A 13,871-nucleotide genomic window follows, 5' to 3' on the forward strand; every position below is an offset into this window, starting at 1 on the left:
CAATAGAGGTGGTTCCGGAGCAGGAAAGGGGTCGGGGAAGGGATGCTACTCCCGATATTTCCTGATCCCCAAGAAGGATGGCAGACTCAGTACAATCCTGGACCTCAGGATTTTGAACCTCTACCTCAAACAGAGGTTCAAGATGCTCCCTCTTGTGCAGGTTCTTCAGGCGCTGATGGAAGAAGACTGGATGGTGTCGATCGACTTGCAGGATGCGTATTTTCACATTCCGATCCTGAAGTTGCACAGGAAGTATCTCCGTTTTACGGTGGTATCACAGCATTACCAGTTTGCGGTCCTTCCGTTTGAACTTACTACTGCGCCTCGAGTCTTCACCAAGGTGATGGCTGTGGTGCCAGCGCATCTCAGAAGGTCGGGGATTCCAGTGTTCCCCATCTGGATGACTGGCTGATCAAAGCAGAGTCGCCTGAGAAGGTGCTCCATCATTTGCAAGAGACAACTCAGTTGTTGCACAGTTTGGGCTTTTCTATAAATGTACCCAAATCTCACCTGGTGCCCTCCCAGCGCAACCTGTTCATAGGTGCGGTACTGGACACTACTGTGTGGCATGCATTCCCTCCTCCTCAAAGGATTTGCGACATACAGGAAATGATACCTTTATTTCACTATGGAGCGGTTTTTCCACTCCTGAAGGTCCTTCGTCTGCTCGGTCTGATGGCTTCTTGTATTCTGTTGGTAAACCATGCACGCTGGCACATGAGGGCACTCCAGTGGTGCCTCCGCAGGCAGTGGTATCAGCACAACGGAGATCTCGGAATCAGTGAGGATCTCCAGAGTAACTTGTTCATCTGGTTAATAAGATCAAAATCATACAACCAATGTGTGCAACACACACATCAGACGGACAAATTAGGGTTTACAGTAAATCAAAAGAAGTCACATATACAACCGTCCCCATCTCAGCAGTATCTAGGTGCCACTATAGATACTTCCAGGGCAATAGCATACCCCAACTTAATAAGAATACAAGCTATACAGACTCGTCAAAAGATTTCAGCACAACACTCACTACAAGCAAGAGTGTTCATGCAGTTAATAGGAATGATGGCATCTTGCATTTTCATAGTATGCTAGACTACAAATGCGTCCCATACAAGAATGCTTAGCAAGTCAATGGAATCAGGCTCAGCTACAAATAACAGATCTGGTGGTGGTAGACGACAGGATATATCGTTCTCGGCAATGGTGGAACACCAAAAACCTTCCCACGGGCCGGCCGTTTAAGGAGCCTGTTCCACAAATATGAACTACAGACGCATCTCTCACAGGATGGGGAGCGCATTTACAAAGACACACAGTACAAGGTACATGGACACTGCAACAAAAACTACTCCACATAAAACATCTGGAGTTACTAGCGATTTTTCTATCTATAAAATCGTTTCAACATTACTGGTCAAACAAAGCTGTCCTAGTCCGGACGGACAATATGACAGCAATGTACTACATTCAAAGGTAAGGAGGAACACACTCCCTACAGCTCTCCCGGCTGGCGCAGAGCATATGGAGGTGGGCTATTCCTCAAAACATTTTCCTGCTAGCAGAACATCTACCAGGAGTTCCAAATCCAGTGGCAGATCTGTTAAGTCGTCAGACAACAGATACACGAATGGGAACTTCATCCTCCAGTTCTTCCGCCATTTTTTCAAATGTGGGGTCAACCAGAGAGATCTGTTTGCTACGCATCACAACTCCAAATGCCCAAGCTTCGCCGCCAGATACCCAGACCCATTATCCAAAGGCAAGGCAATATGGATGAACTGGTCAAACAAATTTGCGTACGCCTTTCCACCTCTTCCACTACAGCAACATTCTCTCACATTGATTCTCATAGCGCCAACGTGGGCAAGACAACCGTGGTACACCACGCTGCTAGACCTCTATGTAGTATCACATCACAAATTAAAACTCTCCCCACATCTACTAACCCAGAACCATGGAGAGATAATGCATCCAGACCCAATGCAGCTCAATCTAGCAATCTGGCGCCTGTGGTCTTAGAATACAGATATCTAAATTTACCCCCTGATTGTATGAATGTCATTAAAGAAGCAAGACGTCCTACAATGCAGCAAAGTGGAAAAGGTTTGTGTATTGCACAAATAACTTCAACCCATTAGATGTTTTCATACGAAACATCATATGCTATCTGTTACATCTGCAAAGATCTAAATTAGCGTATTGTTCAATCCGGTTACATCTCGCTGCTATAGCAGCATATCTCCAAAACAGACAACATTTGTCATTGTTTAGAGTACCTGCAATCAAAACGTTTATGGAAGGACTCAAAAGAATAATCCCTCCCAGAATCCCACCCTCTCCATTATGGAATTTAAATATTGTTCTCACCAGACTTATGGCTCCACCTTTTGAACTATTACATAAGTGTGAATTACAGTTTCTTACATGGAAAGTTGCTTTTCTAGTGGCAATTACCTCACTAAGGAGAGTAAGTGAGATTCCAGCATTAGCAATTCAAATGCCATTTATACAACTTCATCACAATAAACTGGTTCTTAAAACAAATCCTAAGTTTCTGCCAAAGGTCATTTCACTGTTCCACCTCAAACAATTGATTGCCTTGCCAGTGTTTGTTCCGCAAACGGTTGCAGAAAGAGCTCTACATACATTAGATATAAAAAGAGCACTTCTCTACTACATTGATAGGACAAAACCATTTCGTAAAAGTAAACAATTGTGTGTCCTTTTCACCCACACATAAGGGCAATCCTATTTCTAAATCAGGCATTGCAAGATGGATTGTTAAGTGCATTCAGATTTGTTACCAGAAAGCAAATCGCTCTCTACCCATTCCGCCTAGAGCTCATTCTACCCGGAAGTTGGGAGCATCTATGGCATTCCTAGGAAATATACCATTAGATGACATCTGTAAAGCAGCTACATGGTCTACTCCACACACATTTACAAAACACTACTGTGTAGATGTGCAGGCAAAACAATAAGCAAGTGTGGGCCAGGCTGTACTCAAGACATTATTTCAAACTACTCAACAGATGCGGGTGGTCGCCGCTAAGGGAGAAACTGCTGTGCAATCTATGGTATAGTGTGTGGTCTGCAGCCCATATGCCTCGAACGGATAATGCTACTTACCAGTATGCATCTGTTCTTGGCATGTATGGCTGCAGAACCACACACGCCCACCCGGCTACCTGTATCTGTATCTGTTCCAGTATTATCTTATTTAGATCTCCAGAAGAGACTCCAGCGGATCCAGAACGCCTCAGCCAGACTCATCCTCGACATCCCACGAACCAGCCACATCTCCGGACATCTGAGAGACCTTCACTGGCTCCCCGTCAACAAAAGAATCACCTTCCGCCTCCTCACCCACGCACACAAAGCCCTACACGACCAAGGCCCGAGCTACCTCAACAGCCGGATCAACTTCTACGCTCCCAAACGCCACCTCCGATCAGCCAACCACGCCCTCGCCGCCGTCCCCCGCATCCAAAGAGCGACTACAGGAGGAAGGTCCTTCTCCTACCTGGCCGCCAAGACCTGGAACTCCCTCCCGACCGACCTGCGCCTGACCCAAGACCACCTCTCCTTCAGGAAGAAGCTGAAGACCTGGCTGTTCGAGCAGTAGCGGCACCCCCCCTCCCCCAAGCGCCTTGAGACCCTACGGGTATGTAGCGCGCTCTATAAGTGTCATTGATTGATTGATACACAACACATGGTCCTCTTTATCTGTATTCATACAAACTCCATCATTTGCCCAGTGGCGCAAACAATCTGAGGGTGGAGTCTATGCCCATGGGCACTACGATCTAAGGGAGGAGTCCCCCCAACAGACAAAGACTCTTCCAAGACAACAACAAAGTGTAATCATCCGGGCCCACCACCAGATGGTGATCAAATGCTATAGTGTGTGGTTCTGCATACTGGTAAGTAGCATTTTCCTTATTATTCGTTCTTGGAGTGTAAGTGGCATAGCAATATTATTACGTTATGACAAACCTTCAACAGAGGATCCTCAATTTAGGACCCACATAATACTGCCCAATATAGACAACTGCCCAGAGTATGAAAATCGAGGAGGTTCATAAAGTAACCCACCTAACCGATAACATGAAAAGTAAAGAAACAAGGCGGCTTTACCCTTAAAATAGGGAATATCTATCAGTTATCTCAGTCCTCCTGCTCTCTAGCATAGGCATAGTTCTCCTTTCCCCTTCTCTCCTCTTTAGGAGGGGTTAGAATCCTAGTGCGGGTACACTGCTTGGTGTAACCAGGCACTTTACAAGTGGTAAAATAAATACTATCCATGATGATCCCACTATTGAGATGGGAAAAATTGGATCGTTGTATTTCTAGTTCATTGTATGAATCTGGATTGAAGTTGTTGAACAACCCACTCACCTCCTGGAAACCGTTTTAGGGTGGTAAAAATTTTAACCGAAGTCCATTACAAGACCTGGTGCAATTTAGAAGCTCTGGTTCACCATAAATGAGTAGTGTTAAACTTATCAGACTCCATTCCTCTCATTTGCTTCATGTTTCCCATAACATGGAAGCTGCAAACTTAGTTTTGTTAACGAGTTTATAGAAAAACGAATTACACTCTGCAACCTTAAATTGAAATAGGTTGCAATATTATTTGCATTAAAGTAGCTTTGTTTTGGTCTATTAATGTAACATATGTATTAGTGTTCCTGCATGCTACGCATTTACTGGATTATTAAAATATGCAAGTCTTCAGTGACTATTCCCACAATAGAGAATGAGATTTGCAAGTAAATCACTTCTATTGAATTGTTTACCATTTTTTTGGTGAGTAATCTCTGGTAAAGTAGTACAATAGTGTTTGTAGACTCTCCCCATCATTGGTTGTACCAGCAGGACAGCCGATCAAGTAAATAGGCTTAACTTCACCATGCTTCACTAGGGCTACATGCCACAACCTTAGATGTAATAAGAGTGAAGTAGTGCATTTACATGCGCTTCAGGATACCCAATACACAATTGTAGTGATATGGAATCCTCTGATTTTATATACCCCCCAACCACCCCCCCCCCCTTCTTTCTTTTTTTTTCTTGCAAAACAATTACGTGTTCACATAATACTTCATCCAATGCAGATAGTAAAAGATCCTCTGGAACCTTAAGAACACAATTTGTCATGGGCTCACAATTGAGGCATCTTTGAAAGTATTGAGATTTACCTTTATTTGTTTGAAGGCATACAGTTGTTTTTCATGGTATGGACACATTTTCATATTTGCTATCTTGATTTTTCATTCCACCTTCCAACGCCAAAAATCAGGCCATAATTACACTCCTTACACACTTGTGCTATGAAAACATAGGAATATTGACTTCTACATGAGTAGGGTTCTAAGCCTGGTCATTTGTTTGACTGCACTGCACAACCTAATGAGGTTGATGGGTTTCAAACAATATGCTGTTAAATGCACTTTGTACTTCTGGATATATTTTAACGGGGTTTTCCAGCCTTACACCAGGAACAGAATGATTCAGACACACTGGGGAGATATTAAAGCAGATTTTTTTTAACGTGCTTTTTTTTTATTAAATGAAACATTCAAATATTTTTTTTTTTTTGTAGCATATAAGAATATCTGAGAAACTAGAGCATCTCTTTAACCCCTTCCATGCTGATGACGGCCCCCATCCGTCATGCATTACGGTGCTCGTGTGCTCATGATGGCTGGGGGCCGTCATAAAGCCATTGATTCTTTAAAAGCCTAGCACACGAGCAAAATCGGCCCAGCATGGAAGGGGTTAACTAAACCAGTGGTCTTCACTCCCGCCCAAGGACCAGGCTCTTTAAAAATTATTTGAAGCCTCTCTCCATTCGCCACCTACTCTATGCCAAGATGCACCACCTAGCAAACTATTGCTCACTTCCGTTGTAGCTCAAATGCTTCCTGGCCTGTCAACATTGAACCCTAGTCTAGAAATGTGATTGGCCTCGGTTTGCAACATTGCTTTGATACATTAAAAAAAAACTCTATCCAAAGCACCCTGACCATCTGGAGGACCCAGGTCCAACCTTCTTGTAATAAAACAGTCTCCCACCCTTACTTGTGAAGAAGTGATCAGATTTACCAGAATATCCTCCTGACGAGTTAGGCGTGCCTCTAACCTCTGACTCCTCAGGAGGGAAACAAAACTGAAGCAGTCATGGTTCTACCACACACCTCCCTCTTCTCTTCCAGCTGAGGAGGACCTTAATTGGGAAACCGCTCTCCAGTCTCCTCCTAAAATCTACTGAACTTTTTTTTTTTTTTTTTTTAATAGGTACCTTTTGCTTTTTCCAGGGATTCAAAGGTCAATGTGTATTTCTAGGAACCTTGAGGAAAGGCTTCTAGAAGAGGTCTCCTGTGCTACATGTCTGGTGCTGAAAATGCCAAATCACCCAACTTGAGGTCGACTTTAATCAGTAGCGGCTTGAGTTTTTCTGTCCATTTTGTGTAGTTGGTGTTACCCTCAGAGACAATTTTTCTCTGCGCCCAACCTGATAGAATCAATGGTGACCATTCTGTTGACAGTGGGTGGAAAATGGCCTCCGATCCAGCTCTGGAGAAGTCTGTCTCCTAACCCTCCTCCAAATGCCCTGGATTTTGACATCACACCCGTTATCCTAGTCATGTGAATCTGCGCCTTCCATGTTGTCCTTTGGCTTTATACATTCCTCTTTTTGGGCTCAGACTTTCACTCTAGGGAATGTGTTGACCATGGCTAGCTGCCACCTAGTTGATTTTTTTCCAAAGGGCTCAGGATAACTTTTTCTATTTTCTTTACTGAGGGGTTTACAACCTCTGAGGTTTCACCATTCCATGCAATGAACTATAACTCCTCCTTGAACACTTGTGAGTCTCCCTGCATGTTACCCCAGTAAGTCGGTATAAAACAATATAAATGTTTGTAGGATACAAACTGGGCACCCAGGAACTCCACTGCCAAGTAGATAATACTTGCTGCAGTAGTAATGCCTCCGCTGACTTAGGCCTTTGACCCAACACCTGATGTGTACAGTGGGTCTTTCGCAGCTATGGACTGTCACAACCGATATGTACTCCATCAATCATGACCTTTATCAAGCGCACTACATAGTCGTGAGGGTCTCTGGGGGGGGGGCGGGGGTGTTGGGTGCTGCTAGTGACCAAAGAGCCAGGTCTTCTTCTGAAGGCCGGTAGGTCTTCGGTCAGCCGTAGGTTGGTGGGAAGGGTGTTGCAGGTCTTGGCGGCGAGGTGGGAGAAGGATCTGCCGCAGGCGGTCGTTCTTTGGATGCGGGGGAACTGTGGCAAAGGCGAGGCTGGCGGGTAGGGGTAGTAGAAGTTGAGTCATCTGAGATATGCTTTGCTGGTCTTGTGGAGAGCTTTTTGTGTGTGGATGAGTTTGATGGTTCTTCTCTTGTTGACGGGGAAGGGCAACAATATTGCTGGAAGAGCATCAATATTGACCCTCCCTGAGTAAGGTCTAATTGTTTCTAGAGAAATGGAAAAACCAATACATATTCTGCATCTCCCCTAGCTCAATGCATCTGTGTTTTAAATAACTTGTGCCAGAGCCCAGAGGAGACCAGTGTTGCTGATGGAAGCTCTCTCGGGACCGGACTGCAGTACGCTGCTAGAGACTGCATTGTAACAATGAAAACCCTGTGGAGTTAGGAGGAAATTAACACTCCGCCCCCACCAGGCTCACTAAAATGCTATGCCTAGCATAATCTGAACATCAAGCAACACAATTGATATTAAACTGCAGGGGCGAAGCCTAGCTAGGCAGCAAGATTGCGCTCTATAGAGTCTGCCGGCTGCAGTCAAAATCCTTTACCTATCCTGACTCCTTTGGCGCATCCATCCGAATCTCTCCCGTACCTACTACATCCGAAATTGGTCAACACTGGTTCAGCTCAGCTGGGACCCGGTTCGGGGTGGCAGAGCATCACTGCTTAACCGAGCCTGGCCTCTGGGGAATGGGCCCGGTGTGCTGCGAGTGAGAGACCATAGAGGCGGAGTCGTGGTGGGCATCCAGTGCGGCACGGTCTCCGCCACAAGTGGTGGTGCTGGCCTGCCCGGCCTCCTCTGGGGGAAGCTTGGGGGGGTCATTCTAACAGACCCTGTCTCCGACACATGCAGGATTGCTTACTGATTGGAGTGAGGGAGATATCCGACACTGTATTCTTTTACCCTGCTGCTCCCCACAACATTGAGAACTGATTTGGGCCAGACTTGGGCCCTTGGAGGTGACAGTGGAACTTGTGCAGCCTGCTGTGATGTGGGCTCTGCCTCTTGGGTGTGTGCAGCTGACACCGGGTGGGCCATGAACTTACCTGACAACCTGTGAAACACTAACCTATACAGTATGTGTGCTGTCCTCTGTGCAACCTCCAACTGTCAGGAGCACCCGCTCTTACATCACTCCCCATGCCTTAAATCCCCTGGGCTTACTTTCGACTATTGGGCCCACAGAGCAGCCGCATTGCCTAGCCTTCAAACTGCCTATAACCTGCTGAGACAAAGGCCCACTCCTGGCGCCTCCTATGGGTTGGGGGGCCTCCAACTTATTCCGACCTCCTATGGACTCTGAACCTGCTGTTTTGATGGTGGCAATTGGGGGGCAAGCACCTAGTTCGATCTTGAATATTCCCCCTGGGAGGGGCAGAACCTCCCTTTATGACAGATGGTGGGCACTTACCAGCTTTTTATTTGCCGGACATTGAGACCCCAGGGGCCCCACTCTCAAACTGCAGCCTATCCTCTGTTGAACGCTATCACTTGGTGCTCCCTCCTGTCGAATCAACTGATGCTACTTGGCCTGCTGGTGTCCCCTGGTTCATCCGCCTCTCCGTGGTGTGTGGGGGGGGTCACCCTGCGTATTGCTGACATTGGGCGGTCGTCCTCACCTGTCCTACTCTGGCTGCCTACTAGCTGGGAAGTATGCAAGTGCATTCAGACAGCGCACCTTGTTAGACACCTGTATTCTGGGACCTACTCAGCTTGCCAAGCTTTTGAGCCCACCTTGTAGCGGCAAGCACTCCACGAGGCTTTCACATTCTATGGTAAAGAGGATACATGTGTATCACACGTGACCCAATTTTGGGTGGATCAGAGTGAGTTGGAGTAACTTTATGCCCTCAGTGGGGGGGGGGGGGGGGGGGGGGGGACCTGTAGTCATACTCTCCCACTACAATACAATTTCCACCCAAAAACGACCAGGCCCTGAAGCAACACTGCCTGTGTCATTGGAATTTCCATTTAAATGGGCACTAGTCTGTATGTTATTTGGGGGCCTTGCTGAGTAGGAACACTGAGGAACTGTGGAGACCAAATTACGGAAAGACTATGACTTTACTTGAAGAGAATCTTGACGTGGAAAAGACTCTGCCCCCCCCCCCCCCCCCCCCCCTTTCCTTGGCGGGATGCCTGGCAATATCCAAAATATTACCCAAATTCTTGTAGCTAGTCAGCAACATTCCATGCCTCTCAGGCTTTCATCAAGCGCCTGCTCTCCAACCTAATATACGTATCCTGGGCTGGAAAACCACCCCAGATAGCCTGAGAAATACTTGCAGTGCCATCCTGCCAAGGGGGCCTTGGTGCGCCTGATCTGCACTTATACACGCAAGCCCAATATCTACGTTACTGGCTGTACTTGGCAACATTTCAGCCACATACAGTGGTGGGGGTCAGATGCTGCTCAACCCCGCCCCCTGTTTCTTACCACAGCACTATACAACTCTACACAAAGTAATTGCCATGGAGTGTCAACGATGGGTGTGGGCCAAGCTAAGCTCACTGTTCTATATGCACCATCTAATCCACTAGCCCAAACTTGTTGCTGCCCTCAAACCCGTGCACGCTAGATGCACAAGAGTGCGTGCGCATCAGATTATTATTATTATTAAATCGGTTTTGTACAGCGCACGGTTACCCTAGAGCATCCCAGCGCTTTGCCAACAGAGAATATCAGAAATAGCGAAAACAGAAAAGGTTAGCAGAAGACAATTATTAACCTTTGCAGACTTATACTCAGAGGGTCAGTTTATTACTCCCTTCGCCTCTGATGCTACCTCTGAACTCACTGTATTGGACGCCATGCTCTACCATCAGCTCCATGACCCATACCGAACCCTTCATGACACATATACTGAACTGCCACCTCAGCTGCCCGTTCTCGAACACATGCTGACTACTCCCTCCTTAATTTAATCACCAGACTAAACAATATTATGCTAGACACTGCACCCATCCACACCAAACGTGCGTGTATCATTCTTGTGGTGTATTCTTACCTGATGTCGATATTGGATTTATGTCCCGCCTTCCATCCTTTGTAAAGTGCTCTGATATCCTTTGGTATCTTGTTCGTGCTCTATAAAACTTTATAAATAAATACTATAGGAAAAATACATAAATTCTCCTATTACTGATGAACAGTGGAAATTTAGCTGCACTCTCCCCTAATTAGACTGCAGCTCATTCATTTTGATGGACGGAATGGGGCTTGTGCAGGTTGCATGATTAGAGCTGCATGGCCCCACAGGCCACTTTCATACCTATGGCCTGGGCGTGCCCTCTGTTGGACTGCTGGCAAAATGTATTTCAAACTCCAGAGCACATTCTGGGGCACACAATTCCATATACACTAACGTGTCTCTTGAGTTACTTGAAAGGCACCCTGTCCGGTTCTCGCAGCTTGACAACTATGCTCCTATTGCTGGCGAAAATTAAATTAATTTGCCATCCACTGAGGACAGACTCCCAAAAACTTGGCTACAAGACTCGACCCAGTGCCAAGAACAGGCTACATATTGGGAGCAGATGCCACCCAGCATCCTGACCCAAAGACCTCTGGGATCACTCCTACTGTACTTTCGTGCACACAACCCTACCCCTAGACAGTCCAATATAACGAATTCCCCGATAAGTGCCCTGACCTCAAATCCTGGATCCCCCAGAGCTTCTATAAACATGCCCATGTTGAATTAGGGCAAGTCCCTTTTTCAAATACAAGAGTGCATATTCATCCCAGCGCTTATCATTCGGACTCAGTTTGTCTTCAAGTACATAATGATTGTGGTAGTCTTATTTTTGATTTTGCTGCACAGCCTGGTTTGCTACTTTCAATGCTTGTGTATTTTGTTCTGCACTTTCTTTCTTCTCAACTCATTTATTATATTTCTGTTAATTGCACGGCATGTATGGTATCACTATCTTTTGTACATCCAGTCTCTGTTTTGCTTTGCTTCTTGTTCTAAATTCCAATAAAAACAACTTAAAACAAATATTGAACCGCTATAATAGCAAAAAGGAGCTTGAAGTGGGAAGGTTCTTACGTGCTGCCGCAATAAGAGGGAAGGGGAGTTACTTTGGAATTATATAATCAGTTATTGATATGCTTGCCTGTTTGTAACTACATTTTCTCCCTTTGTTTTGTGGGAATGTTTTTTTTCTTTTTTAAATCTGTTTTTATTATTTTGTGGGTGAATACACTGTTACAAGCACAAGTAATGAGCACTCCATTGCAACACCAGTGTCAGATGCAATACAGATTGACCTACAGTACACAGCATTTCCTGTACAAAACAGTTTACATTCCAATGTCCATCCTAGTTGCACAAGGTATGGTGCGCGAGGACGGGTATATGAGGCTTGCTGAACTTGGATGTGTGAACCAGCACTGGTCAATGGGAGTAGAGTAAGTAATTCTGTATGATAAATGTGGCATATCTGTTCCGTCTGCTCCTGTAGATAGTTGGAGGCAGTTGAGTAAGGATTAGGGGCAAGTAGTTTGCCCCATCTTTGTTGTGACCACCTCTGCTATGCAAGCGTGATTCTGGGTCTCATGGCTTACGAATCCACTGGTGAAGTGATGGCGGGAGTATGTATATCTTATGATGGTTTGCCCTGAAGGTTGTGTAAAATAGTGGCCCAAATTCCAGTGATGGGCTTTTTGCGGAGTCCTAGAGTGTTTTCAGTGTGCAATGCCATGCCTTACGGCCTTGTCGACACCAATAGTGAGAGTCTCTAGGCTATGGAGTTGGGGGCTGTCGAGTGATTTCCACCTTCTTGTAATCTGGTGTTTGGCTACTAGCTTGCCCGTTCAAAAAAGCGGGAGGTGACTTTCTAGCTTTTGCCTCTGGGTTAGAGATGTAATAGACGCACACCTTCCAAGTGAGATAGGCTGCGACTGGTGCAGGCAGTCAAAGAAGTGTCTGCCATCTTGGCCTGCTAGCCACCCCCCCTTCCATGTGGATTTTTTCTTGTTGATGAATCAATATGGCTCCTGTGAATAACATGAAGATTGAAGGTGTAATCCTCAAAACTAAGCCACATGTCAAATTGATAGATCGTCAGGAACTAGGTGAACCTACCGCTGTATGCCCCCCACATCTCATCCCCATTGCAAGCGTAGACCCTGGATCAAGAGGACTGTTCTGTGTAATGCGGGTTGGGAGGCTACCGACTTCACCAGTTATGGCCTTTTAGGCAGTAACCTTTCGTAAGTTGAGATTTTGTTTAAGCAATGCTTGAAATGTAAAAAGACAGTCCACAAATCCATTAGGCTGTTCACTAAAATGTTAACACTGGCTTAAGATGTCCCACCGGACTTTGGCCATTTGACTATTTTGCCTTCACTGCAGCTTGAGATCTCTGCATTAGGCTGTATAATTGCAGCAACATCTCATTACAGCACTGGCAACAAAGAACGCACACCTAAAATAAGCCAGACATGTTGGGTTTCCAAATTCTTGTTTGAAATATTTTGCAGAAGTTCAAAAATAAAACTATCCTTTTCAAGTCTACTTTCCCAAACTGTTCCTGGGGTCACTAATTTGAGACTGTGGATGTTCCCATTTTTGTTATTTACTGCCTTTTCGTATTCTTGATCTTTTATATAGGTTTATGCAGGTGGCATTTGAATTTAATGCATTCTGCAAGCAATTCATTGATGAAACTTGAGCATGAACATCTGTTTTGTATTCCGTATGAGAGTTCAAATAAATTTTGTATTTCACATCAACACATACCAGTTGTCACCTAATTTTCTTTTGCCATTCAACATATTCCCTAGCTTTTGGTGACCGGCACTATAATTAATTAACTTTCTAGAAACTGTTCTCCCTCATACATCCTACTAATACTGTGACCCTTGCCTCTAACAAGACAAAAATGTCTCCACAAGCACCCTTTGTCTTTTAGTGACTTGTAATGAAGTTTGAATAACTGTGCAAATTCAAAAATCAGTTTGTGATCTTAAACTGCATGTTTTATGGATAATAATGTAAACCTGCTGTTTTTAATGTTTATTTTATGTATTCCTTTAGATCTTCCTCAGAACTGTGATCCGAACATTCCCTTAGTTGCTCAGGAATTAATGAAAAAGATGATACGTCAGTTTGCAATTGAATATGTTTCAAAAAGCCGAAAAATCCAGGAGAGCAAAAATGGATCTTTTATCTCGAATCATACATGTAATGGTGTCAAAATGAACCAAACTCTTGTTCAGGAAGAACAGGACGGGCCCTTGGACCTTACTGTTGCACGAACTGGGGAACAGAATATGAAGCAAGGTAAGGACTTAAGGGCTTTTTATGTGCCAAAAAAAAGTAAGTGGGCCATATTTGTTCTTGTGTACTGTTCAGTTGATTGTCTCTGTGAAATCTTCCCCTCAGAATGTATTTTCATGTCAATTCTTTCATTGCATTAGCAAAATGAGCTCATGTTGGATTTTGGGATCATACACGCCCAGTTGTATGTGAGCAGTTGTTAGGACTGTTTAAACCCTTAAAATCCCTATAGAATTTTCCTATGTTCACAGGAATTGAATGTGCACTACTGGCTTTCTAAAATTCTTTGGGT

The 13,871-nt window shown here is 44.9% G+C and overlaps 1 protein-coding gene across 6 annotated transcripts in view; it reads left to right on the top strand.

The window, feature by feature from the left end:
* The window catches only part of LCORL (ligand dependent nuclear receptor corepressor like), a 649,811-nt gene that overhangs the window by 103,112 nt on the left and 532,828 nt on the right, over positions 1 to 13,871 (top strand). For all 6 annotated transcript variants that reach the window (XM_086964041.1, XM_086964042.1, XM_086964044.1 and 3 more), the window contains exon 5: positions 13,337 to 13,582. In XM_086964041.1, the coding sequence (XP_086820167.1) occupies positions 13,337 to 13,582 (246 nt within the window). The remainder of the gene's footprint in view (positions 1 to 13,336; positions 13,583 to 13,871) is intronic.

Source organism: Lissotriton vulgaris, chromosome 3_2 (genome assembly GCF_964263255.1).
Source record: "Lissotriton vulgaris chromosome 3_2, aLisVul1.2, whole genome shotgun sequence".
Lineage (NCBI taxonomy): Eukaryota > Metazoa > Chordata > Amphibia > Caudata > Salamandridae > Lissotriton > Lissotriton vulgaris.